The 24,250-nt window shown below is 43.9% G+C and overlaps 1 protein-coding gene across 33 annotated transcripts in view; it reads left to right on the forward strand.

Annotated features, from left to right (window-relative positions):
* Positions 1-544: 544 nt before the first annotated feature.
* KANSL3 (KAT8 regulatory NSL complex subunit 3) overlaps positions 545-24,250 on the forward strand; it is a 41,625-nt gene continuing 17,919 nt past the window's right edge. For 6 of the 33 annotated variants that reach the window (XM_086328167.1, XM_086328162.1, XM_086328171.1 and 3 more), the window contains exons 1-9: positions 545-583; positions 1,601-1,865; positions 6,715-6,885; positions 15,259-15,349; positions 15,499-15,684; positions 22,694-22,825; positions 23,067-23,183; positions 23,437-23,538; positions 23,636-23,707. In XM_086328167.1, the coding sequence (XP_086184293.1) occupies positions 1,651-1,865; positions 6,715-6,885; positions 15,259-15,349; positions 15,499-15,684; positions 22,694-22,825; positions 23,067-23,183; positions 23,437-23,538; positions 23,636-23,707 (1,086 nt within the window). In that variant the 5' untranslated portion in view covers positions 545-583; positions 1,601-1,650. Of the gene's footprint in view, positions 1,866-6,714; positions 6,886-6,996; positions 7,136-9,622; positions 9,681-15,258; positions 15,350-15,498; positions 15,685-22,693; positions 22,826-23,066; positions 23,184-23,418; positions 23,539-23,635; positions 23,708-24,250 lie in introns of those variants that run through there. The other 27 variants (XM_086328187.1, XM_086328184.1, XM_086328194.1 and 24 more) reach the window with 15 other exon arrangements.

Here is a 24,250-nt window from a genome sequence, read left to right on the forward strand (position 1 = left end):
CCATTCCAGTGTTCTTGCCTGGAGAATCCCAGGGACGGGGGAGCCTGGTGGGCTGCCGTCTATGGGGTCACACAGGGTCGGACACGACTGAAGTGACTTAGCAGCAGCAGCAGCAGCAGCAGAGGTTCCCTTGGAGAAGGCAATGGCAACCCACTCCAGTACTCTTGCCTGGAAAATCCCATGGGCGTTGGAGCCTGGTGGGTTGCAGTCCATGGGGTTGCGAAGAGTCGGACACGACTCAGCGACTTCACTTTGACTTTTCACTTTCATGCATTGGAGAAGGAAATGGCAACCCACTCCAGTGTTCTTGCCTGGAGAATCCCAGGGACGGGGGAGCCTGGTGGGCTGCCGTTTATGGGGTCGCACAGAGTCTGACACTACTGAAGCGACTTAGCAGCAGCAGCAGCAGAGGTTCCCTTGCAGCTGCATCGTTTCCGGGTTTTGCGGCTCACCGCCCCTCCCTTCCCAGCTGGAATCCACTTCCGCGTTTTTCTCTGTGCCCTGGGCGCCAGGGCGTGGAGGCGGTAGCGCGCACGCGCACAGGGATCCGGCCCGGGCCGAGCGCGCGGCCGGACGATTGCGGGTGAGGGAGAGTCGGCCCTGGCCGGGATGGCGGGCCTGAGGGGTCGTGGTCCGGGTCGGAGCGGGCAGGGGGTCTCGGCTAGGATCTCCGGGCTCCCGGGGCATGCGGGGGCCGAGCGCTAGAGCCCGGGTCCTGGCGATCTGGGTCGGACGATCGTGTAGGGCCGGGGGCGGGCTCGGGCCGCCGTGACGCGGGCGCTCAGCCGGGCCGGGGCGGGCGGGAGGCGGGTGCGAGGCGGCTCCTCGTCGCGAACTCTCGGTGACCTTGGCCAAGTCACTCCATCCCCTTGAGCCGGCGCCTGCGTCTGTGAAGTGCGAATTATGAGCTCTGCCTGCCTGCTGGAGCGGTTTTGAGGCTCGGGGGCGGGTCCCCGGAGGGTACCTGGGGTAGAGGGCGGTTCCCCGGGGACCACCCGGGCCTTGGGTGAGGGAGAGGGGCCTTCCCGGCGTAGCATTTTGTTACAGGCTTTGGGGAGGACCGCTCATTTGTAGATTTTTAAAACTCCAGAGCATTATGAAGTAGTTACAAAACTTGTTTAACACAAAGAAGAGAGGTCAGGGCTTCCCCGAGGCCCACGTTGCGCAACTGTTTCAGCAATGCTCACGCTCCGGCTCAGTGAGAATGGTTCACAGCCGTCAAGACCCTTAGCTGTGGAATTAGTACTATTTGTGATTCCTCTTGTTTGGCAAAACCCGTTGCGCCCACCTGGGAAACTGTGGCGCTGGCCAAGCAAGTGTGGTATCTGTCCACGTGAGGCAGTCCTCCAGCTTCCCAATGGGCCGAATTGTAGAGACTGAGGATGAAGGGGGCGCCATAGCCATTTTGGGTGGTGGAGTGGGATCCCAGGAACCCTCCCGATGCGGGCAAGGGTCTGCAGTGTGACAGATACTATGTAATTATATAATACTCAACTGCCAATGGTAGAAAGTCACTAAAATAAGAAGCCTATTAAGATGTTCTAGGTTGGAAGAAATTCAGAGCATTTGAATTGACTTGAGCTGAAACTTTTCACCGCAGGTGACTAGCATGCAGATAACCATTCTCTGACCTGCTGCCCCTCTTCTGACATGGCCCACCGCGGTGGGGAGAGGGACTTCCAGACTTCAGCGCGGCGCATGGGCACCTCTTTGCTCTTCCAGCTCTCGGTGCATGAGCGGGAACTGGACCTGGTGTTTCTGGATCACAGCTATGCTAAGCCGTGGAGTGCCCACCCGGATGCCAGTAGTGCCCGCCCCACCCGCATGCTCTTTGTTACTCCTCGGAGGCAGCACGAAAGTACCATGTGAGTTTGGCCTTCTCTCCTATGGGCTGCGGTCACCCTAACTGGGCAGTAATCAGTTGGGGATTAAAGTGGATTTTATTGTGGGAGATTAGGGGTGGGGTGGGATGTTTAATTCAGCATCCTTCTTAACCATCCTGAGGATGTCAGGCCTCTTGATGAACATCTGGATTCAAGACATCTAATGAGTTAGGAAGGCAGGATGTTCAAAGGAAAGCAAACAGCCGATTGCATTTAGGATAAGAGGACTTGTGTGGAAAGAGGAATTGAAGATGATTATTTAAACGGAAGAAAAAGATGGAAGAGTTGACTTTTAAAAATTGTCACAAAGGATTAGACTCATTCCTAAAATAGCCCAGTGTTCTGGCTCCAACACTGGCCTTTTTATGGTAATTTGTGTGTTTTTCCCCTCCATTCACCTGCAAAGCTTAGGAGCACATGCCCAAGACTTTTCTTTCCCTCTTGTTATGGAACTGTCACCATGGGTTGATCTTAATCCTTCTTAGATCTGGTTATATTTTCAGCTCGCCTACATAATAGGGTCAGGAATTTCTTCATAAACTTACCATGTAATATGTGGTACAGTTACATTTGGTCTGTGCAAACTTGTTTAGCAATTCTTTTGAGCTTTAAGGCATTCTGATTACCTTGGAACACAAGATGTTTCAAGATTTAGTGATATATTCTATTTTGATGATAAAATCACGCCCTTAATAATTTTATAAACTTTTTTGGGGAGGAGTTTGTTTTTGTTTGTCTCAATCTGACCTCTAGCACAGGTTTTAGGTTTGCTGGAAAACAGAGATCTTGTGCTTTGCTTCTTTTGATCCAGCAGTGAGGGTTAATGAGCTAGAAGTGCCATGACATGTGTGTTTAACACATGTAGAATAGTGGTGGTTTTTATTTCATTTCCCAGCGAGAGCCTCATTTTGTTGACCTATTTTGTATGTACAGGTCGCAGGATCTGTAATTTTAGAGAATAATTGAGCATAATCCTGATGCTTCTGATCAAGGGCATCACTGAAGAGCTCTTTTAAATAGAATTGCAAGTCTCTCTCTTAGTTATGTAATAGCTTCTTGCAAACATTGAAACTCCTGTATTTAAATCTCATGATTATTTTCTTAAAGTGAGATTTTGTGGACTTGGTCATTTCAGTACTCAGAAAATTACTTCCTCTTACAGACTAGCTCCATATATGGGCCCTGTAAGTGGGAGTTTGGTGTATTTTAGGAGCTCTTTTTAGGCCACTGGATCTGGAAGGTGGTTGCAATGGGGTTGTAAGTGGGAGCTAGGGGAGAAGCTGGCAGGGGCTACCTCATGTAGGAGTTTGATTCTCAGAGTTGGTGAGAAGTCATTGAAGGATTTTAAGCTAGAGATTGAGTTTATATTTAAAAAGATCACTTTGAATTTTTGTTGAATAGATGATAGTGCTGAAGTGGAATAGATAAGACCTGGCTAGGAGACCATTGCAGAGTGGTCAGGGTCAGAGATCATCAGCCTTGATGGGACAGGCATATTACAAGTGGGGAAAAAGGGATGGCCTTGAGGTGTATTTCTTGGGTAGATCCAACATGACCTGCTGTATTGAGTTGGCAAGAGTGGCCAGGATTAAGGGGAAAGGAAGAGAGGATGATTCTCATGTTTCTGGCTCAGTAGTGCCATTAGTTGGGAGGGACCCCGAGAATATAGGGTTGGAATTGTGACACCAGGACTTCTTTTTCAGGCATACATCTAAGTACCTTGCCCAAAGTCTGGTCCACAAAAGATAATCAGCTCTTTCACCCACCACCAAATCCAGCTGTACATTATTTCACTTCATTTTATAGTGGTATAATTATTCTAGCCATTGGGAATGTATACAGTAGCATCAAAAAGTTAAAGTGACATTTGCTAGATCGCCAGTAGACCAGTGTGATTGACATCATATTTTGGGTGACAGAGTTATTGGACTGAAAAACACAGCACTAGGATTTCATTAACATTTTATTTATTTTTTTCATTAATGTTTTAAAATACAAAAGATCTTTCTTTCAGGTATCCACTTGTGTTTGTTTCTGTTGTGGGCTCCTTACAGAGTGAGTAAGCTGAGGTGTCTGTCTGCGTTGCCAGCGATCTGTCTTAGACAGTCACGGGCTTTTACAGCATATCATTAGCTATCAGTTGACTTGGTAAGGAAAGGAAAATTTGTATAAATAATTTAGAACTTTAGACCAACGTTGCCTGATAGACTCTCTGTAGTAACAGAAATGTTCTGTACCTGCTTCCTTTAATATGGTAGCCTTAGGTAGACATTTCTTTTTTTTTTTTTTTTTTCCTTGGAGAGAAAAAGAAATGCAAAAAGGCAAAATGGTTGTCTGAGGAGGCCTTACAAATAGCTGTGAAAAGAAGAGAAGCGAAAGGCAAAGGAGAAAAGGAAAGATATACTGATTTGAATGCAGAGTTCCAGAGAATAGCAAGAGGAGATAAGAACGCCTTCCTCAGTAATCAATGCAAAGAAATAGAGGAAAACAATAGAACGGGAAAAGACTAGAAATCTCTTCAAGAAAATTAGAAATACGAAGAGAACATTTCACGCAAAGATGGGCACAGTTAAGGACAGAAATGGTATGGACCTAACAGAAGCAGAAGATATCAAGAAGAGGTGGAAAGAATACATAGAAGAACTGTACAAAAAAGATCTTCATGACCCAGGTAATCACGATGGTGTGATCACTCACCTAGAGCCAGACATCCTGGAATGTGAAGTCAAGTGGGCCTTAGGAAGCATCACTACGAACAGAGCTAGTCGAGGTGATGGAATTCCAATTGAACTCTTTCAGATCCAAAAAGATGATGCTTTGAAAGTGCTGCACTCAATATGCCAGCAAATTTGGAAAACTCAGCAGTGGCCACAGGACTGGAAAAGGTCAGTTTTCATTCCAATCCCGAAGAAAGGCAATGCCCAAGAATGCTCAAACTACCACACAGTTGCACTCATCTCACACACTAGCAAAGTAATGCTCAAAATTCTCCAAGCCAGGCTTCAACAGTACATGAACTGTGAACTTCAGATGTTCAAGCTGGATTCAGAAAAGACAGAGGAACCAGAGATCAAATTGCAAGCATCCATTGGATCATTGAAAAAGCAAGAGAGTTCCAGAGAAACATCTGCTGCTGCTTTATTGACTATGCCAAAGCCTTGTGAGCCTTTGGATCACGACAAACTGGAAAATTCTTAAGGAGATGGGAATACCAGACCACCTGATCTGCTTCCTGAAAAACCTGTATGCAGGTCAAGAAGCAACAGTTAGAACTGAACATGGAACAACAGACTGGTTCCAAATCAGGAAAGGAGTACGTCAAGGCTGTATGTTGTCACCCTACTTATTTAACTTACATGCAGAGTACATCATGAGAAATGCTGGGCTGGATGAAGCACAAGCTGGAATCAAGATTGCCGGGAGAAATATCAATAACCTCAAATATGCAGATGACACCACCCTTATGGCAGAAAGCGAAGAACTAAAGAGCCTCTTGATGAAAGTGAAAGAGGAGAGTGAAAATGTTGGCTTAAAACTCAACATTCAGAAAACTAAGATCATGGCATGTGGTCCCATCACTTCATGGCCAATAGATGGGGAAACAGTGGAAACAGTGAGAAACTTTATTTTCTTGGGCTCCAATGTCACTGCAGATCATGGTGACTGTAGCCATGAAATTAAAAGACACTTGCTCCTTGGAAGAAAAGTTATGACCAACCTAGATAGTGTATTAAAAAGCAGAGACATTACTTTGCCAACAAAGGTCTGTCTAATCAAAGTTATGATTTTTCCACTAGTCATGTGTGGATGTGAAAGTTGGACTATAAAGAAAGCTGAGCACCGAAGAATTGATGCTTTTGGACTGTGGTGTTGGAGAAGACTCTTCAGAGTCCCTTGGACTGCAAGGAGATCCAACCAGTCAATCCTAAAGGAAATCAGTCCTGAATATTCATTGGAAGGACTGATGCTGAAGCTGAAGCTCCATTACTTTGGCCATCTGATGCAAAGAACCGACTCATTTGAAAAGACTCTCATGCTGGGAAAGATTGAAGGCAGAGGAGAAGGGGATGACAGAGGATGAGATGGTTGGATGGCATCACCAACTCAGTGGACATTAGTTTGAGTCAACTCCAGGAGTTGGTGATGGACAGGGAGGCCTGGTGTGCTATAGTCCATGGGGTTGCAAAGAGTCGGACACGACTTAGCAACTGAACTGAACTGAGGCAGACATGTCTGTTGAGCTCTTGAAATATGGCTTGTGTGACTGAGGAAATGAATTTTTTTTTTTATTTAATTGTTAGTAAGTTAAACATTTGCATGTGGCTTATAGCTACCGTATTGAAAAGCACCTTTAGGCAATCAACTGTATGCTTATGGAATATACTTGTCTTTTAAAAAAATAACTCTTTGTCAGTTTTACATAAGCTCATTTAAAACAACTTTGTGTATCTTTGTCAGTTTTACATAAGCTCATTTAAAACAACTTTGTGTTTCCCCTTCATATACCAGCATGTCACAGAGATCTAGATACATGTGGGAAAGGTAACTTTGGATCATAGTTTTCTGTGGACATAGTGTGCTTATGCATACTTTAAAGCTGATTAAGGACTTCTCGGGTGGTCCAGTGGTTAAGACTCTACCCTCCCAGTGCAGGGGCCACAAGTTCTATCCCTGGCAAGGAGTTAAGATCCCACAAGCTGCTTGGTGCAGCCAAAAAAAATAAATAGATAAAAAGCTGATTATATTGAGACAATTTTGGCAATGGGACAATCATTAAATACTTATGTTGTTTGAAATATGTGTGGCTGGTCCTATTTCCTCATTTTTACAGTGAATCAGATGTCCCAATAGACGTGGAGACAGTCATATCCACCCCTGTGCCGCTCTACGACAATCAGAAGGCACGCAGTGTGATGAATGAGTGTGAACGGCACGTCATCTTCGCCAGGACCGATGCGGATGCCCCTCCCCCGCCAGAGGACTGGGAGGAGCATGTCAACAGGTAGGTTGCTTCTGAGAGGACTGGGCACTACAGGGTTCATGGTCAGTGCATTGTGAATATCTTATATCGTTGTCATTGAAACATATTTTTAGGAGTTTATTTCATTTGCAGCCATAGGAGTCAGAATGTTCTCCTGTCTTTGTAACTCTCAGCTCATTCTGCAGTGGGCTCCCTGGGAGGAGAGCTTGTGTGTCCGCCATCTTTGCATCCCTGACACCTCGGACATTGCCTGGCACATAGTAGGCAAGTAGTAAGTGTTAACTGAATGTATAAATGAGTCAAATTTGATAGGTGTGACTTGCTCTGTAGTGTATATAGTACACGTTATGATACGGGAGTTAGCCAGACCACCAAAAAAAATTAAATGTCCGTTTGTATGATACTGTGCTTATAGTGTCTGTAACTAGGATACTGTGGTTATAGTGTCTATAACTAGGACAGTGAAAATGTTTTGGAGTCATATGAAAGGCTAATAGATGTTTGACTTGAGTGACTTTTAAAGATAGATTTGTAGTCTGTGGTTTTGGGGGAGCACCTCAGCCTGTTTTCATGAGTTTGCTGGCTGGTTTTGCTCTCTCATATCCTACTGACCCGGGGACTCAGCATTCCTCTTTAGGTCATTTCGTTGTTGTTTGCTTGGCAAACATTTATTTATCTTGTATTTGTTGCATAAAACTTTATGAAAGTAAAATTTACGTAGCATACAATTCACTTATATAATATGTACAACCAGTGATTTTTAGTATATTCATCACTGCAGTCAATTTGATGAACGTTTTCCTCACCCTCAAAAGAAACTCCTTACCCATTAATGGTCACTTCCCATTTCCTCCCAACCCCTCCAACCCCTGGCAACCACAGTCTACTTTTTGTCTCTCTAAACTTAACCTTTTCGAAACATTTCATAGAATCATACAGAACATGGTCTTCTGTGACTGGATTCTTTTACATAGCATAATGTTTTCAGGATTCATCCATGTTGAAGCATGTGTCAGTAGTTCATTTCTTTATAATGAACTTTATTCCTTTATAATATTATTCATCCTGAATAATATTCACAGTACGGAAGTGCCGCCTTTTGTTTATCCATTGATCTGTCGATGGATATTTGGGTTGCTAATGCTTTTTTGGTACTGTATATGAATAATGTCACTATGAATATTCATTTACTTGTTTTTGTGTGGACATACATTTTCATTTCTCTTGAATATATACCTAAGAGTGGAATTGCTGTGTCGTATGATAATCTGTGAGGAATCTTCAGGTTCTTCTCCAAAAGGACTGCATCATTTTGCATTCCCACCGGCAGCGTATGAGGGTTCCAGTTTCTGCACATCTTTGCCAACATTTGTTTTTCATCTGTCTTTTTCTTCTTAGGACCATTCTAGCGAGTGTGAAATGACATCTCATTGTGGTTTTAATTTACATTTCCCTCATGACTCTCTCTGTATGTATTTATCTCCTAAGGGAATGTTAAGGTCTTTACATCAGAAGTTGGAAAGTAGTAAACTTGTCATAATGTTGGAGGGTTCTTACTTAATGGAGGAAAAAGAAGTAATTTGGTAGGAAGAAGGGCAGGAAATTTCGAGGCTCGTTGGAATGGTTCATGAGTTTGGTTGGAAGCAGGGAATGAGATTGAGCTGGTGTGCTTGTGTGATCAGGTGGTGGCTGGTGAAGGTGGAGCGGTTCTGCACCCTGGTTGAAGATCTTGTGGAGAAGTTCTTCGGGGTCTTGAATTGGAATTAGTCTTGTGCCTTAAGAAGGGGAAATGGTCTCTAGAGCTTCAGATAAAGAGGAAAATCGATGTGAATGAAGATCAACTACTAGAATATTGCTGGGGTCAATGAGTTCAGCAAAATTGTTTATCACCATTGTTATAGTTAATAACCCTGAAGATACTGACAATGGTGGTAACAAAAAAGAACTCACAGTTGTCGAGCGCTTTCTAGGTGCCAGGCATTGTACCAAGTGCTTCACATGCGTTATCTCTTTTAAACCTCACAACTCCCCTAGGCATATCCCTTCTTTATCTGTATTTTAAAAATGAAGAAGCTAAACTCAGTAAGTTGAAGAAACCTTAGGAAGTCATGGAGCAGGGGTTTGTTCAGAGCGCGCCGTCTGACTCTGGAGCCCAGTGCTGTCAGCTGCTGTACCTTTTCTTTAAGGGCAGTGGAAAGAGCCCAGTGATGGCTGCACAAGGTGACTTCACACAGATATGTGTCCCCATTGTGTTATTGGTTGCCTTGTCCTCAGTCTGCAGTTTCAGAAACTGCATAGCAGAATTGCATGAATTTTTCTATCGGTTCACCCTTGGTCATGGGCAAAGGGTTTTGGGTGCACTCGTCATGCTTACCAAAGTCATCAGAGACTTAATAATATGCGTGAATGCAAGTTTCTTAATTTATAAGGAGAAATACAGCTGCAGGGCAGACGAGATACTGGGGCAGCCTGGCCTAGAGCCCTGATGCTCAGTGGGAGAGTCTGGGAAGCTGTTCTCTTCCAGAAGTGGGTGGATAGTAGACCATCTACACAGGGGGTGCCCTCCTCCAACACGGTAGCTGGATGACAGGGAGGCCAAGGCACACCTTCACCTGCCCAGTCCTGCAGAAAAGCACTGACAGGCTCTACGCTTTGGCTCCTCTTTCTCCATGTGGACCTCCATACCTGTGTTATGCCATTGCCACAGATTGATATGATTAATTAGTGCTCAGTTTATCTCAGATTATTTGTTTTTTAGTGTCTGATGAGATTTTGGAGGCGTCCTTCTCTCATTAGCAACAGGCTTACATCTTCAGGTACGTCACTATTGCACACAGCTGATTTCATTATTTGATGATACTTACTGGCTTCAGTCTCAGAGGTCACCATTTTTATGACCTTGTCCCCAAATTCTGGATCTGTAGCCTGTTTGAAGGTTGTGGTTAGTTCTCTCTGCTCTGATTATAATTATCTGTTGCCATTCTTTCACTTGATTTTATTGTTAAATTGCTGCTTCTTTTCTTCCGTGTATAAAATTATGTAAAATTACAGTTTGCTACATCAAGAACTCATATAGGACAGCTCCCTAGAAATGTATTTTTCCTCAGAGAGATGACTGATCTCTGTATCAGGGAGTCAGAAACGTACTTTTCTTTTTTAGTGCCCCATTTTGCCCTCCTGAATTATTTCAGTAGCAGATAGCTTCAGATCACTTCTTTTTTTTTTTTTTTCTGTCTGAGCCACGCAACATCAGGATCTTACTTCCCCAACCAGGGATCAAGCTCATGCCCCCTGCACTGGGAGCACAGAGTCCTAACTACTGGACCACCAGGAAGTCCCCAGATAACTTGCGATATTTAGAAAATGCATCCCCCCACCCCAGCTGACTCTTGGGTTCTCTAGTAATGCCTGATATTCCATGAAACATGATTTTAAATATCCCTTTCTTCTTGATTTAATTGTCTAGATCAGGGGTTGGCAAACTATGGCCTGTGCGCCAAATCCAGCCCATTGCTTGTTTTTCTATGACCCATGAGCTAAGAATGGATTTTACATTTTTGAGTGGTTGAAAAAAAATCAAAAGAAGACACAAGAAATTAAAAATTCAGGGTACATAAATACAGTGTTATTGGAACACAGTCACGCCCACTCATTTAGGTATTGTCTGTGGCTGCTTTTGCACTACAATTGTGGACTGAAATAGTTGTGACGGAAACTCTAAAATATTTAGTATCCAGTCCACTATATAGAAAAAGTCTGCTGACTCCTGGTCTAGATTTGTGTCTGCATGCCAAAATCGTGTGACTTGGTGAACTTTTGAAAATTAATATATATTTGCAGGTATGGTGATGTTTCCCAAAGAAGTTGGACCAGCTTTTTTCCCCCAGGTGTTTGTCAGATATCAAGTTTAATTAGATGCACAGCTTTTCAGACATGTAACAAAATACTCCTGACATATGGTACTTCGGGGCCTTGCTCAAATGGATTCGAGGACATTGCCAGCATTTCAGTAAAAGCATCTAGTGTCCTGTGATAGCAGATTGTCTATCTTAGAAATCGGAACTTCTGAATTCAATTAAAAAATATTCTCCTTTTCTGAATTTGCTCTAATTGTATCTCTCAGTATTGTATGTATAATATCTATGTGTTAATCTCAGACAGATGTTTGAAATTTTGATTCAAGACCTTTGAGTTGTTTATTTTCCCTCCCTCTTTCCCCGTCATTCCTCTTCCTTTCTCCTGGTGTTTAAGCAAAGAATTTTATGATCTGAAAAAGTAAGTGTGACCTTTTTCTTCTCTCTGATGTTCTTTGTTTCTCTCTGCTTGACTTCTGGTTAAAAAAAAACCCTTTAGACGTTTTAATATTGAATTAGTGTCAGAGAAAGAATTATCTTTGAAAATATCAGGCTCTTCTAGGACTGGTGTGACTTTGGCTGCTTTGGATAAGAGAAGCCAGAAATCAGAATGTCATTCGGTTTCAGTGGGAGTGTGGAGAACATAAAATTGTCTGATCTCATCTAAGCAATGGAGAGAAGACATTTTTGTACCCATGAAAATTGAATAGGTTTAGATGGGGGAGTGTATTGACTCACCACAGTTCCCATCAGCTGTTTGACTGTTTAGACTTGTATCTAAAATTCTGTCTCCTGTTTTTAAATTTTTCCTTAATTATATCTTTTGCATACTCTTAATCTTCGGTTAGATCATTTTTTTCTGCCCATTTAATTTTCTAGCCTCCCACGAAGCTCACAAAATACAGAGAATATGTTTCAGTTCTTGGAATCACTTTGTTATATATCCAGCAACTAAGTTCAATCCTAAGAACTTTTTCTGGGGGTTTTAGACTTGTGGTTTTTCAATTTAATTTCAGCTGTCAGTGGTGTATGGTAGTAATTTCTAAATAGCTTTCTAGTCCCCCTCCCATTTTTGTTCACATCATTTTCCTTGCTCCCATCATTTTGGGTTTCAGAATAAATACAGGGTAAGAAAAACAAATAGAGAAAACATCCTGTTGTATGATAAAGAACAAGATAATTTTGGAAATGCTGTCGGTACCTCATAAGTAAAAATTATATACACCTCATTCTCTTTCCTTGGGATTAGGGTTTGCAACCTGATTGATAGGCTTTGAGAAAGCTCAAGAGATCATTGAACATAAAGAAATTGTATTCGTTGTTTAACCTGTTTGATTATCACTGAGCAGCATTGCTGGGGTTAAGGGCTCAGTCGCTCTGTCTTGTCTGACTCTTTTGTGACCCCGTGGACTGTACCTGCCGGGCTGCTCTGTCCGTGGGATTTTCCAGGCCAGAATACTGGAGTGGGGTGCCATTTGCACCTCCAGGGGTAAGGCTGCAGTGTAATACTGCTTTCAAGGTTTTACAGGTTCTTTTACATATTATTCACACAGAACAGGAAATTCTAAAATTCTAAAATTTTAACACGGGTCTTTCATTTCCACTTCAAGAGATTTATCCTGCAGAGAGATTTGCATGACCATGTGAAGATGCAGAGAGATATGTATATGAGTGTACTGGGGAGAGGTGGGGTTGTCACTGTGACTGTTTATATTAGTAATAAAAGGGACAGAACCTCAGTGCCCACCAGTAGGGTAGAACCAGTCATTAAAAGCAAGGAAGTTTATTAATAAGGAAGTATCCTTGTATCTCCAGAGAGCTTTTTATAGCTACTTGTGGACATCCTTTGTCTCCTCCGACCACCACCAAAACCCAGGCCCAGCAAAGAATCACTATGCATAAGAGAAGTGCTACTCATGTTAGTGTGTAATACATTTAAATAATGTAAAGGAAGATAAGATTATGAGCCAGCGGACCGGTGATGCTAGTTCACACAAGCCTTCCTGGTCCCAAGGTATCCTGAGCCCCAGCCTTGAGTAAAAGCTTCTACTCCCCCATCTTCCAAGTCCAAAATCTCTCTGAATATCAAACCACAGCAAAAACTGGCTAGATACTGATGAAGTACCAGAAGTTAAGCCAGGAGAGCTGTGGGAAGATAAGAAAACGTCAAGAAACCTGAGATGGCTGCTGGAACCCCACAAGAGGTTATGAAAGGATGAGTGGCTTTGGAGGTTGAGACGGGCGTTAGCTGTGGCAACAAAAGCTACTAAAGACAGAGGGCACTTCTGAAGAGAAAGTTCTGTGACCGTGGACTTGGGCTGCTGTCATAGAACTTTTACTCCCATCAGTAATCGTAGCCTGAGTTTTATAGATAATCTTGTCCATCTCTTTTGCAGTCAAGGAGACTAAAGGTACACAGCCAGCTCCTGGCTCATAGCTAGTGTTTTCCTGGACTTTGTGACTGTGGTAAGTTGTAAAACTGGAGACGTAACGTGGTAGATGGAGATTGTATTTTATAGAAGGAAAGGAAGTTGGGCTGTTATTTTCCTCCTTTCTGGAGGGTATTTACTCTTTTCAAGGATAGTGAGATGATGGTTGAAGTTGGAAGCAATGTTCTTGTGGTCCAGGCACCCTGATCTGGTGAAGGGCTCTATGTACAGTTGCCCCACATGATGTATCAGTGTTGCGCTGCTCCTCAGGACCTGGGCACCTCCTGTGGTAGGGAGTGCGAGGGTTTAAATTTGTTCTCCGCTGTTCACAGGGTTTAGAGTGCAGTGTGCGTACAGTTCCTCCGTGTCTTTATTCAGCAGATGGTTAAAGTCCCTGCTCTGTGTCAGACACTTAAAACAGACAGAAATCTTTGCCGTCTTGGCCTGTACATTCTAGCAGAGGGAGACAAACCAAACATAAAACGGATAGAATGTGAGATGGGGGTAGGGAATCCCGAGGTGAGAGTCTTGTGTTGGCAGTTTTAAGTAGGGGTGAGTCGGGGGAACCCTCAGTAGAAGGTGACATCTGAGCAAGAACCTGGCGGTTGGAGAGGGAGCCACTGTTTCAGGCGGAGGGAGTGGGTGGCTAGGGCCCAGTCTGTGCGGCGGGAGCATGCAGGGTGTATGAGGAGAAAAGGGAAGGGGCGATGCAGGGAAGCATAGTAAGCTGGGGGCTGTCGTGGAGGATGAAGTTGGAGAGCCAGGGGGGTCCACACAGCCCATGGCAAGGACTTTGACTCTCAGCTGACTTAAATGGGCTTGCTTTGCAGTTGTCACAGTCCTACTTACTTCATCCCAACTGATGTGGAGTGCTACCTTGATGTCATTCCAGGTTCTCATTTGGGTCTGGCATCCACCTAAATTTTTAAAATGAGATTTAATCACCACTTTATTTTTATGGCAGGGAGAGCCGGTAAACAAATACTGGAATAAATTGGGCATCTTCTGTTACGTTTTTCTTGGTATCTGTAGGAAGATTACTGGCCAGAGTTGGAGTCTCAGAGTAATTAAGGTTGTCAGGAGTGGGGTGGAGAGGGTAAAGCTTTAGTCAGCTCCACGCTGCTGTGCGGCGTTTCATGAGGTTGGGACGAGCAATAGGGTAGGCTTCTAATAGCACGGAATTTATAGCTGAGTTGGAGGAAGAACCATAAAGCCTCCCATGAGCAAGGTCAAAGTGCACTAACCAGGGCTGTGCACTGGATGCACAGCACTGACTTCCAGGGGGCAGTTGTGGTATGGCAGAAACAATGTGAAGCAGCTATCCTCCGATTAAAGATGAATTAGAAATACATAACCTATTTAAACATTTTACAAAGTAAATTTGTTAATTGTGGGATATACAGAAAAAACATGGAGAAAGAAGGAAGGTTAATGAGGGGTGGATTATTTAGGAGTGGGAGACTAGCCACTTGGTTTTGTTGTATTTTTGTCCCTGACACTGATGTAAGTAGGCCTCTTATCTTAGTGTGAGGTTTTAGTGCACTAAATGCTTCCTCATCCTGTCTACCTTTTTTGAGTAACTTGTGAGATTCAGATATGTCTGTGCAGTGCTGCCTTGCTTTTGTTTGCTAATGGATTATTTTAGCTGTTAGGTAATTAATGAGCTTTGCTAGTACCACAAAGGCATAATTCCTGGTGGCTCAGCAGTAAAGAATCTGTCTGCCAATGCAGGAGACACAGGTTCAATCCCTGGGTTGGGAAGAGCCCCTGGAGAAGGAAATGGCAACCCACTCCAGTATTCTTAACTGGAAAGTCCTATGGACAGAGGAGCCTGACAGGCTACAGAGTTGGACATGACTGAGCGACTGAACACCAAACAGCAAAGCCCCACAAAGACTTGTCGCATGTGTATTAACACATGTGCTGAGGTGCTTCGCTGGCAGGACTGGGCCCGGAATCTGGGTGTTGTGCTTTAGCTTGGTACTCAGCTACTTGGAGTTACAGTGTTTCACAATGGGAACAAAAATCATGACATGATCTTCTTTGCAGTGAACTGGTGCAGGGAGCGTCCCCAGGGTTTGACTCTTAATTCCTCAGAGTGTCTCTTACAGGACTGGCTGGACCCTGGCCCAGAACAAGCTATTCAACAAGATCCTCAAAGCCCTGCAGTCTGACCGGCTCGCCCGCTTGGCCAACGAAGGGGTAAGACTCCAGAAATCTGCCCCCAGCGGGCCTCCCTAGCTCAGGCCTCTCTGACTGGCTCACTTGTTGGGCGCTACCCCCCACCATCCCCCAACCCCAGTTGCTAACAAGGTGACCCTCAGACTTTGCCCTCTACTTCCACCGTTCAGGCTTGTAATGAGCCCGTGCTGCGTCGTGTCGCTGTGGACAAGTGTGCGAGGCGAGTGCGGCAGGCTCTGGCAAGTGTGAGCTGGGACACCAAGCTGATCCAGTGGCTGCACACCACGCTGGTGGAAACCCTGAGTCTGCCCATGCTGGCAGCCTACCTGGATGCTTTGCAGACGCTGAAAGGGAAGGTAAGGCTGGGATGGGTGTCTGCCCTGTCCTGGGGTAGCCAGCCTCTGCTGTGGGTTCAGGAAACGGGACTGGGCCGGGTCATTGCCTGGTCAGTCTGGAGGACATGACTGAAGCTAATGTGCTTGCTCTTAAAAATAGGAGACATGGTGTCATTTCACGTTCTCATTCGGCATAAATGTCTTCAGCCCTCCTGTCTCTAGGATGAGGTGTGGCGCCCCCAAACCAGAGAACATGTTTAGCCTCTACAGCCCTGCAACTTGTGGTTTGAGGTGAGGTGAGAAAGGAGAAGACAGATGAAGGGTTTACCAGGGTGAAGTGTTGAGAGAGGAGTGAGAAGCAGATACCCACGGAGCTGAGAGTGGGGTGGGGCAGGGGAGGTGTTCAGAGCCAGGAGCACAGGGCCGACGCCTCAGTCTCTGCTGATTGTGACAAGCCTTCAGTAGCAGCACTCTGACTTGTATCATGCTTTATAGAGCGCCGTTGCCTTTCCCCACTTCCTTGCTGGGACAGTGCTGCAGTCACGCTGTTTTCCTTGGTGACTCTGGTTTACTGTGGGTGTAGTTGGACTGTTCAGTGTGATGGAGTACTGGTTCTGGACACAGACAGCCTGGCTGATCCTTTCATCACTAATTAGCTGTGTAATCTTGGGTTAACACCTCAGTTTCCTCATCTCTAAAAAATGGCTGATTATAATAATACCTGCCTAGGATTTTTGTGATAATTTGTTAATCTGGATAGAATGCTTGGCACAAAGTTTGGCACATAGGAAACCCAGGGTAACTGTTAGTGATTTATAAGTGGTACCATTATATTTAGTGTGTTTTGCTCCAGCATGGCCTCAGATAACTTGGATTAATTCAGTTTTTTACTTTTGTGGGTTTTTTTCTCCTTTGCAAGCAGCTGGCCAGCAACTTTCCCCAGCCATATTCCCCAAATTTCCAGACTTACTGTTTCCTATCTGTTTGTAAGTTGAAGGATGCTGAGTTTGTTTGAAAGCAAAAGAAGACTGGTTTAGCTTCTGGAAATAAAACTCAGGACTAGATGCATTAATAAAATGCATGGTAGGAATTTGACATTAATTTATACGTTCTGCCTTTGGAAAGAGAACAGCATTAGTGAATCTACTCTAGGGGACCAGTGTAGTCATGCCCAGAGTCCACGTCCCTGCTTCTCTTTGTGTGCCCAGTATGCCTTGGAGGTCTTTCTCCTCATAATGAAGTTGGCAGTGCTTTCCAACTGAAGTTATTGTCTGGATGTTCCCAACAAATACATGTTTCGTGTCTCCAGTGTGCCGGGTGTTGGGATGAGCAAAACAAATTCTCTCTCCTCTGATGGAGCTGATTTTCTAGTGGAGAAAGAGGCAAATGAAAAGATGGCCCCAGACTTCCCCCTGTGCTGCTCCTCTGCAGTGGTCACCCTGGCTCAAGTGTGAACAGGGGGCAGCAAGGGCACAGGGTGGGTAAGGGGCCAAGACAGGCCCCTGCCAGAGAGCAGTGGCCTGTAGTCGAGCATTTCCACTGCTCTCTACAGCATTCCGCCTGTGGAAAGAGAACAGCGTTGGTGAGTCTGCTCTGGGGGACCAGTGAAGTGGTGCCCAGAGTCCACTTCTCAGTTTTTCTTTGCATGCCCAGTACGCCTGGGAGGTCATTTCCCTCAATGAAGTTGGCACTGCCTTCCAACTGAAGTTATTGTCTGGGTGTTCCAAAGTGAATGAAGTAGTGTTCAGGTTTATTGAGCATCACGGGCCACGGGCGGTACCCCACAGGTGTGCACGGTGTGTGCTGCTGAGTCACAGTGTGGGTTAGCTGGGACGGCAGAGGAAGCGCAGTTAGCGGGGGCCCAGACTACAAGGTGCTGATCTGCTCAGTGGTAGCTCTCCCATCAGGCTCTTGTTTTCCCATGACTGTTAGAGTCACAACAAATATTTATTTATTTATTTATTTTTACAACAAATATTTAAGTTGTTCCCCAAACTTCTAATGTACCAGCTGGATGGAATTGTCAGTGAATGGGGTCACGCTCTAGGCCCAGTTACTTTTACCATCAGACCTGTTGTAAAGGGAGCAGAGAAGGTATGGGCCCCATCCTCTTCACTGTCTGCTCAGAGTGATCCTGTGCTGGAGAGAGTAGGGATGCTTGGTCTGCCTAGCTTCACTCAGGCAAAGGAGTCTAAGTGTTCTATATTTACAAAAAAGCGAGTTTCAAGGCTTTGTCATTTCAGAGGTGTACTCTGCTATGTGTGTGTGTGTGTGTGTGTGTGTGCGTGCACGCGTGCTGTGTGCTCAGTCATGTCTGATTCTGCGATCTCATGGGCTGTAGCCTGCCAGGCTCCTCCAGGCAAGAATGCTGGAGTGGGTTGCCATTTCCTACTCCAGGAGATCTTCCCGACCCAGGGATGGAAGCTGCATCTCTTGCAGTGGCAGGTGGATTCTCTACCACTGAGCCATGGGGAAACTGCCAGATAAAAGTTTTTAAAATCTAATATTCAGTCAGATCCTCTACCTCTAGGTGTTGAGTGGCTCACAGTGACAAAATATCAATTAGTTTTAAAGAAACACCCGGTTTAGGGTGAAGATCCTTTGCAATTTGACACTGTCCTTTGTTACTGCTGCTGCTGCTGCTAAGTCTCTTCAGTTGTGTCCGATTCTGTGCAACCTCATAGACGGCAGCCCATCAGGCTTCCCCGTCCCTGGGATTCTCCAGGCAAGAGTACTGGAGTGGGTTGCCATTTCCTTCTCCAATGCATGAAAGTGAAAAGTGAAAGTGAAGTCACTCAGTCCTGTCTGACTCTTAGCGACCCCATGGACTGCAGCCTACCAGGCTCCTCCATCCATGGGATTTTCCAGGCAAGTGGAGTGGGGTGCCATTGCCTTCTCCTTTGTTACTAGCCTCTCCTATTTCCTTACTTGAATTCTTGACTTCAGGCCTTCTGTGCCTAGAGTGAGCCCTGGACTTTCTTGTTTATATCTGGTGTCTGTTTAGAAAGCTTTTCCCTGTCTTCTGTTGGAATTGTTCAGAGTGCATCTCACTTCGCATGCTGAATCTGCACTTCCCTCTTCTCTGCTGGATGGTTGTTCGGGTCACAGCAGTGAGGCTTCTGTTTCTTTACGGCACTTCCCAGCCTCTCCTCTCTGGTGATTTGTATGCTCGCCTTCGTAGATTGTAGATTAAACTCCTTTGCAGTTAGCACTAGCCTGGTGCCTTGTAACAGCAGTGTTGCATAAATGTTTGTTTCCTGAGTTAAACTGAGACAGCCTCATGGTTAAATATTCTCCTCATTTTTTGTGCAGAGCTCTTTTTAGTCTTGCTCTTTTAAAATTAAGAACACTGTCCTTTCTTGTCATTTCCAGGAATAACTTATCTTCTTGTGCTATCTTCAAACTTTTAATTTTAATTGAAATATAACTGACATATAGGATTTCCCTGTTGGCTCAGATGGTAAAGAGCCTGCCTGCAGTGCAGTGTTCGATCCCTGGGTCAGGTAGATCCCTTGGAGAAGGAAATGGCAACACACTCCAGTATTCTTGCCTGGAGAATTCCATGGGCCGAGGAGCCTGGCGGGCCACAGTCCATGAAATCGCTGAGTCGGACACAACTGAGTGACTAACACACATACACACGTACAAGTGACATTTATTGACAAGTATACAATATGTTTCAATATTTGTATGTATGGTAAAATGATTACCACAGTAAGTCTAGTTAACATTTGTCACTGTATGTAAAGAAATTTTTTTTCTTCTGATGAGCATTTTTAAGATTTATTCTTATAGTAGCTTTCAAATATGGAGTATAGTATTATTAACTATAGTCATCATGCTGTATGTTACATCCCTTGACTTTATTTATTTCATTCTTTTTGATCCCTTTTACCGATTTAACTAATATCCCATCCCATCCCTCTGACAACCAACAGTCTGTTTGTATCTATGAGTTTGGTTTTTGTTTTGTTTTTCCATATCCCAGATACACATTAGATCATTTGATATTTGTCTTTTTCCATCTGACTTAACTTCACTTGGCACAGTGCCCTCAGGGTCCATCCATGCTTTTGTACATGGCAAGATTTCCTTTTTATGGCTGCATAATATTCTGTTGTATACATATTTCCACATTTTCTTTACCCATTCATCTATCGGTGGGCACTTACATTGTTTTCATATCTTGCCTATTGTAAATAATGCTACAGTGAATATGGCGGTGCATATATCTTTTTGAGTTGGTGTTTTTGTTTTCTTTAGGTAAATACCCAGAATTGGAATTCCTGGATTATGTGGTAGTTCTGTTTTTAATTTTAGGAGGAATGTCTATTAGTGTTTTTCATAAAAGTTGTACCAGTTTACATTCTCACCAAAATGTATAAGGGTTTCCTTTTCTGCACATCCTTGCCAGCATTTGTTAATGCCTGTCTCTTTTGATAATAGCTACTCTAACAGGTGTGAGATGACATCTCATTGTGGTTTTGGTTTGTATCTCCCTGATGCTTAGTAATGTGGAGCATGTTTTCATGTATAGTGTATAAGGTCTGTATATCTTCTTTGGAAAAATGTCTATTCACATCTCCCACTTGTTAATCAGATTGTCTTATTGGTGTTGAGTTGCATGAGTTCTTTGTGTGTTTTGGATATTAACCCCTTATCAGATACATGACTTGAAAATGTTTTCTCCCCTTCAGTAAGTTGCCTTTCCCTTTTGTTGATGTTTTCCTTTGTTTTGCAGGAGCTTTTTAGTTTGTAGTTCCACGTGTTTATTTTTGCTATTGCTGCCTTCGCTTTTGGTGTCAGATCCAAAAAAATATTGCCAAGACTGACATCAAGGAGCTTACTGCCTATGTTCTCTTGTAGAAGTTTTATGGTTTCAGATCTTCATTCAGAATCTTTAATCCATTCTGAGTTAATCGTATAAAGTAATACGATGGTCCAGTTCATTCTTTTGCATGTAGCTATCCAGTTTTCTCAACACCATTTATTGGAGAGCCTGTCCTTTCCCTGCTGTGTGTTCTTGGCTCCTTTGTCATAAATTAGTTGACCGTACATGCTGAGTTTATTTCTGGACTCACTGTTCTCTTCCGTTCTCCTGTGTGTCCGTTTTTTGTGCCTGTGCCATACTGTTTTGATTACTGTAACTTTGTCAGATAGTTAGAATCAAGAAGCATGATCCCTCTAGCTTTGTTCCTTCTACTTAAGATTGTTTTGACTATTTGGGGCCTTTTGTGAGTCCATACAAATTTTAGGATAATTTGTTCTATTTCTGTGAAAAATGCCATTGGAATTTTGATAGGGATTGCATTGAATTTGTATAGTATATTGCTTTTTGGGTAGAATGGACATTTTAACAATATTAATTCTTCTGGTCTGTGAGCATAGAATATCTCCATTTATTTGTATCTTATTCAGTTTCTTCAGTTAATGTCTTACAGTTTTCAGATAAGATGTTCTCATTCCTTTTACCTCCTTAGTTAAATTTAACCTGGGAAGCCCTAGTTAAATTTATTCCTAGCTATTTAATTCTTTTTGAAGCATTGTAAATGAGCATATTTTCTCAATTTCTCCACTATTATTTAGAAATGCAACAGATTTTTGTATATTGATTTTGTATCCTGCAAATTCACTGAATTCATGTATTCTAATGGTTTTTTTGGTGTCTAGGGTTTGCTGTATGTAATATGATGTCATTTGCAAATCTGTAGTTTCACTTCTTCCTTTCTAATTTGAATGCCTTTTAGTTCTGTTTCTTGCCTGATTGCTCTAGCTAGGACTTCCAGTACTGTGTTGAATAAAAGTGGTGAGGGCGGGCATCCTTGTCTGGTTCTCATCCTAGAGGGAAAGCTTTTGGTTTTTTACTGTTGAGTTTGATGTTAGCTATGGACTGAACTTTTCCCACGTGCATCACCATAGTAGTTTTTATTCTTATTTCTCAAAAAAATTGTGTTTGTTTTTGGCTGTGCTGGATCTTCTTGCTGCATGGGCTTTTCTTTAGTTGTGGTGCGGGGCCTTCTCTTAATTGTGGACATTTTGACTTTCTGCAGGCAGTATGAGATTCACACAGACGTTTCTTTTCAGTGGAAGCATCAGCAAGTCTGTAATCTGTATTTACACATCTTTGAGGTCACATTTTTGGTAGATTGTAATGGTGTAATGTGGAACCACTGATACGGAGAGCAAACTAAAATTACACAGATTTTTCAGCTTCATTGCGGGTGGTTAGTGTCCCAAGCCCATGTTTTTCAAGGGTCAACAGTATACATAGTATAGTAGGCTGTATTACTTGGAGCATAGTAACAAATTTCTTTAACACTCCAGAGCTTGAAGGCAGTATACTAGAAGAAAATGCAGAGTTTTATTTTGTTTTTAACTTACAAAATCAACTGATGTTTGTTGAGGAAATTTAGAAAATATAGAAGGAAAGGAAAAAGCTTCTTCATATCTCCATAAAGTTTATTATTAACATTTTCACATATTCTCTTATTGTATTTTTCTTAATTAGAGATGATTTTTATATTTTCTGTTTTACCTTTAACATTTTAGCAGGGGACTTTCCTATATTACTGCAAACTGTTTTAAGCATTTTAACTTAGTCCATAAGATCTGATTATGTAGATAACATGCTTAGCCACTTCTTGTGCATGCCTTGATGTTGCTTCTACTCTTCGACTATTACTGAGAATGAGTTTATCTTTTGCTTACCCGCTATCCCCTGTGTGTGTGTGTGTGTGCATGTGTGCATGTGTGTTTCTGATACAGTTTTAGGAAAGGGATGGGAATAAGTTTAAGTTTCTTGATGCATATTACCAGATTGGTTTCCAAAGGACTGTATCCATTTACCTTTAATGATGGAGGGTATATGTTTAGCCATCCACTTGTTTGTACTTTTTCTTGTGAGTAAAGTCTGAGAGGCGTCATTGGAATCTGTCCTTGGCTCACAGTGGGGCTGTGTCCTCCCGCCTGACCCTGGTAGTGGGGTCTCCTGCCTCACACTGGAAGTGTCTTCATTCTCCCTTGCTTCTAGATCCCCACGTTGATTGACCGGATGCTTGTGTCCTCCAACACAAAGACCGGGGCTGCAGGAGCTGAGGCCTTGTCCCTCCTACTGAAGAGGCCCTGGGACCCTGCCGTGGGGGTGCTTTCTCATAACAAACCAGTAAGTTGGACTTCACTATGGCCTGTGAAGTTTATTTTAGACTCCAGTCTCAGAACCGTGGCAAGAGGATAATAAATGGCGTGTTTAACTGTGTTCACTAATAACTGGCTGTGTGTCATGCTTAACATAGTTTCCTGAGCAAATCAGCATTGGTGAGGATAAGCTAGGTCGTGGGGTACGTGGGGTTCCATTGGGGAGCCTCCCTCACTCACTGGCTCTCTGATGGGGTCTTACTCTGTAGAGCAAACTCCCCGGCTCTCCTCTCATCCTCATCGCCTCCTCCGGGCCTTCTAGCTCCGTGTTCCCCACCTCACGCCGCCACCGCTTCTGGCAGTCTCAGCTGTCCTGCTTAGGCAAGGTATGTAGGGGGCGGGGGGGCAGCTCGAGAGGCAGACAGATGCTCGATGCTTAGTGAACTTAGTACACTCCTTTGTGTACAAGAAACGGGCGCCAAGATGCGAGGTGGATGGACTTGAATGTGGTGCATCCTCCGAGTCTCTGGACTGCTGACGGTGCTTATCCAGGGTTGGAGGGTTCAGGGGAGGCTAAGCAGACTGGAGAGAAGAGCGGAGACTGAGCTCATGGCGTGGCAGCCCCTCTCTTTCCTTTAGGTCATCCCTGTCGCCACCCACCTGCTGAGCAATGGGAGTGGAGTGGGGGTGCTGCAGTGTCTGGAGCACATGATCGGGGCGCTGAGAAGCAAAGTGCTGGAGGTGAGGCTGCTCCTCTGTCAGCTCGCCGCCGCTCACCCAGCATTCTGCGTCCATCTGCGGCCTCCTGTCTCACTGTCTTCTTTCTCTCCCCACAAAGATTCACAGCCATTTCCCCCACAAGCCCATCATCTTGATTGGCTGGAATACAGGAGCCCTGGTGGCCTGTCACGTAAGTAACCCCGTCTTATCCAGAGCTTGTCTGGGGCTCAGCTACTGCTGCTGCTGCTGCAGATAGCTACTGTTGAGCCAGGCACTGTGCTGAATGCTTTGCCTGCATACTTGGATTTTAAACTGTGGGGGACAAGCTTTGTTTTTTAACTTTATTGTAGAAAATGTTAAGCAGAAATTTAAAGGGAGGATAGACTGGTGTGGTAACCCCTTGGGCCCCTCATTAAGCCCTGCCAGTAACTGGTCAGAGCCAAGGCCTTTTTCATCTTACCTCTGCCCACTTTCAGCTCCCTCCAGTTACTTTGAAAAAAACACCAAGTATTTTCTTTATATATATTTTAGTGTGTAGCTAAAAGACGGTTACTCCTTGGAAGAAGAGTTATGACCAACCTAGACAGCATGTTAAAAAGCAGAGACATTACTTGGACAGCAAAGGTCCGTCTAGTTAAGGCTATGGTTTTCCCAGTAGTCATGTATGGATGTGAGAGTTGGATTATAAAGAAAGCTGAGCGCCAAAGAATTGATGCTTTTGAATAGTGGTGTT

The sequence above is a fragment of the Bos grunniens genome, chromosome 11 (genome assembly GCF_055505025.1).
Source record: "Bos grunniens cultivar Pamir isolate PY7600 chromosome 11, Bosgru_T2T1.0, whole genome shotgun sequence".
NCBI lineage: Eukaryota > Metazoa > Chordata > Mammalia > Artiodactyla > Bovidae > Bos > Bos grunniens.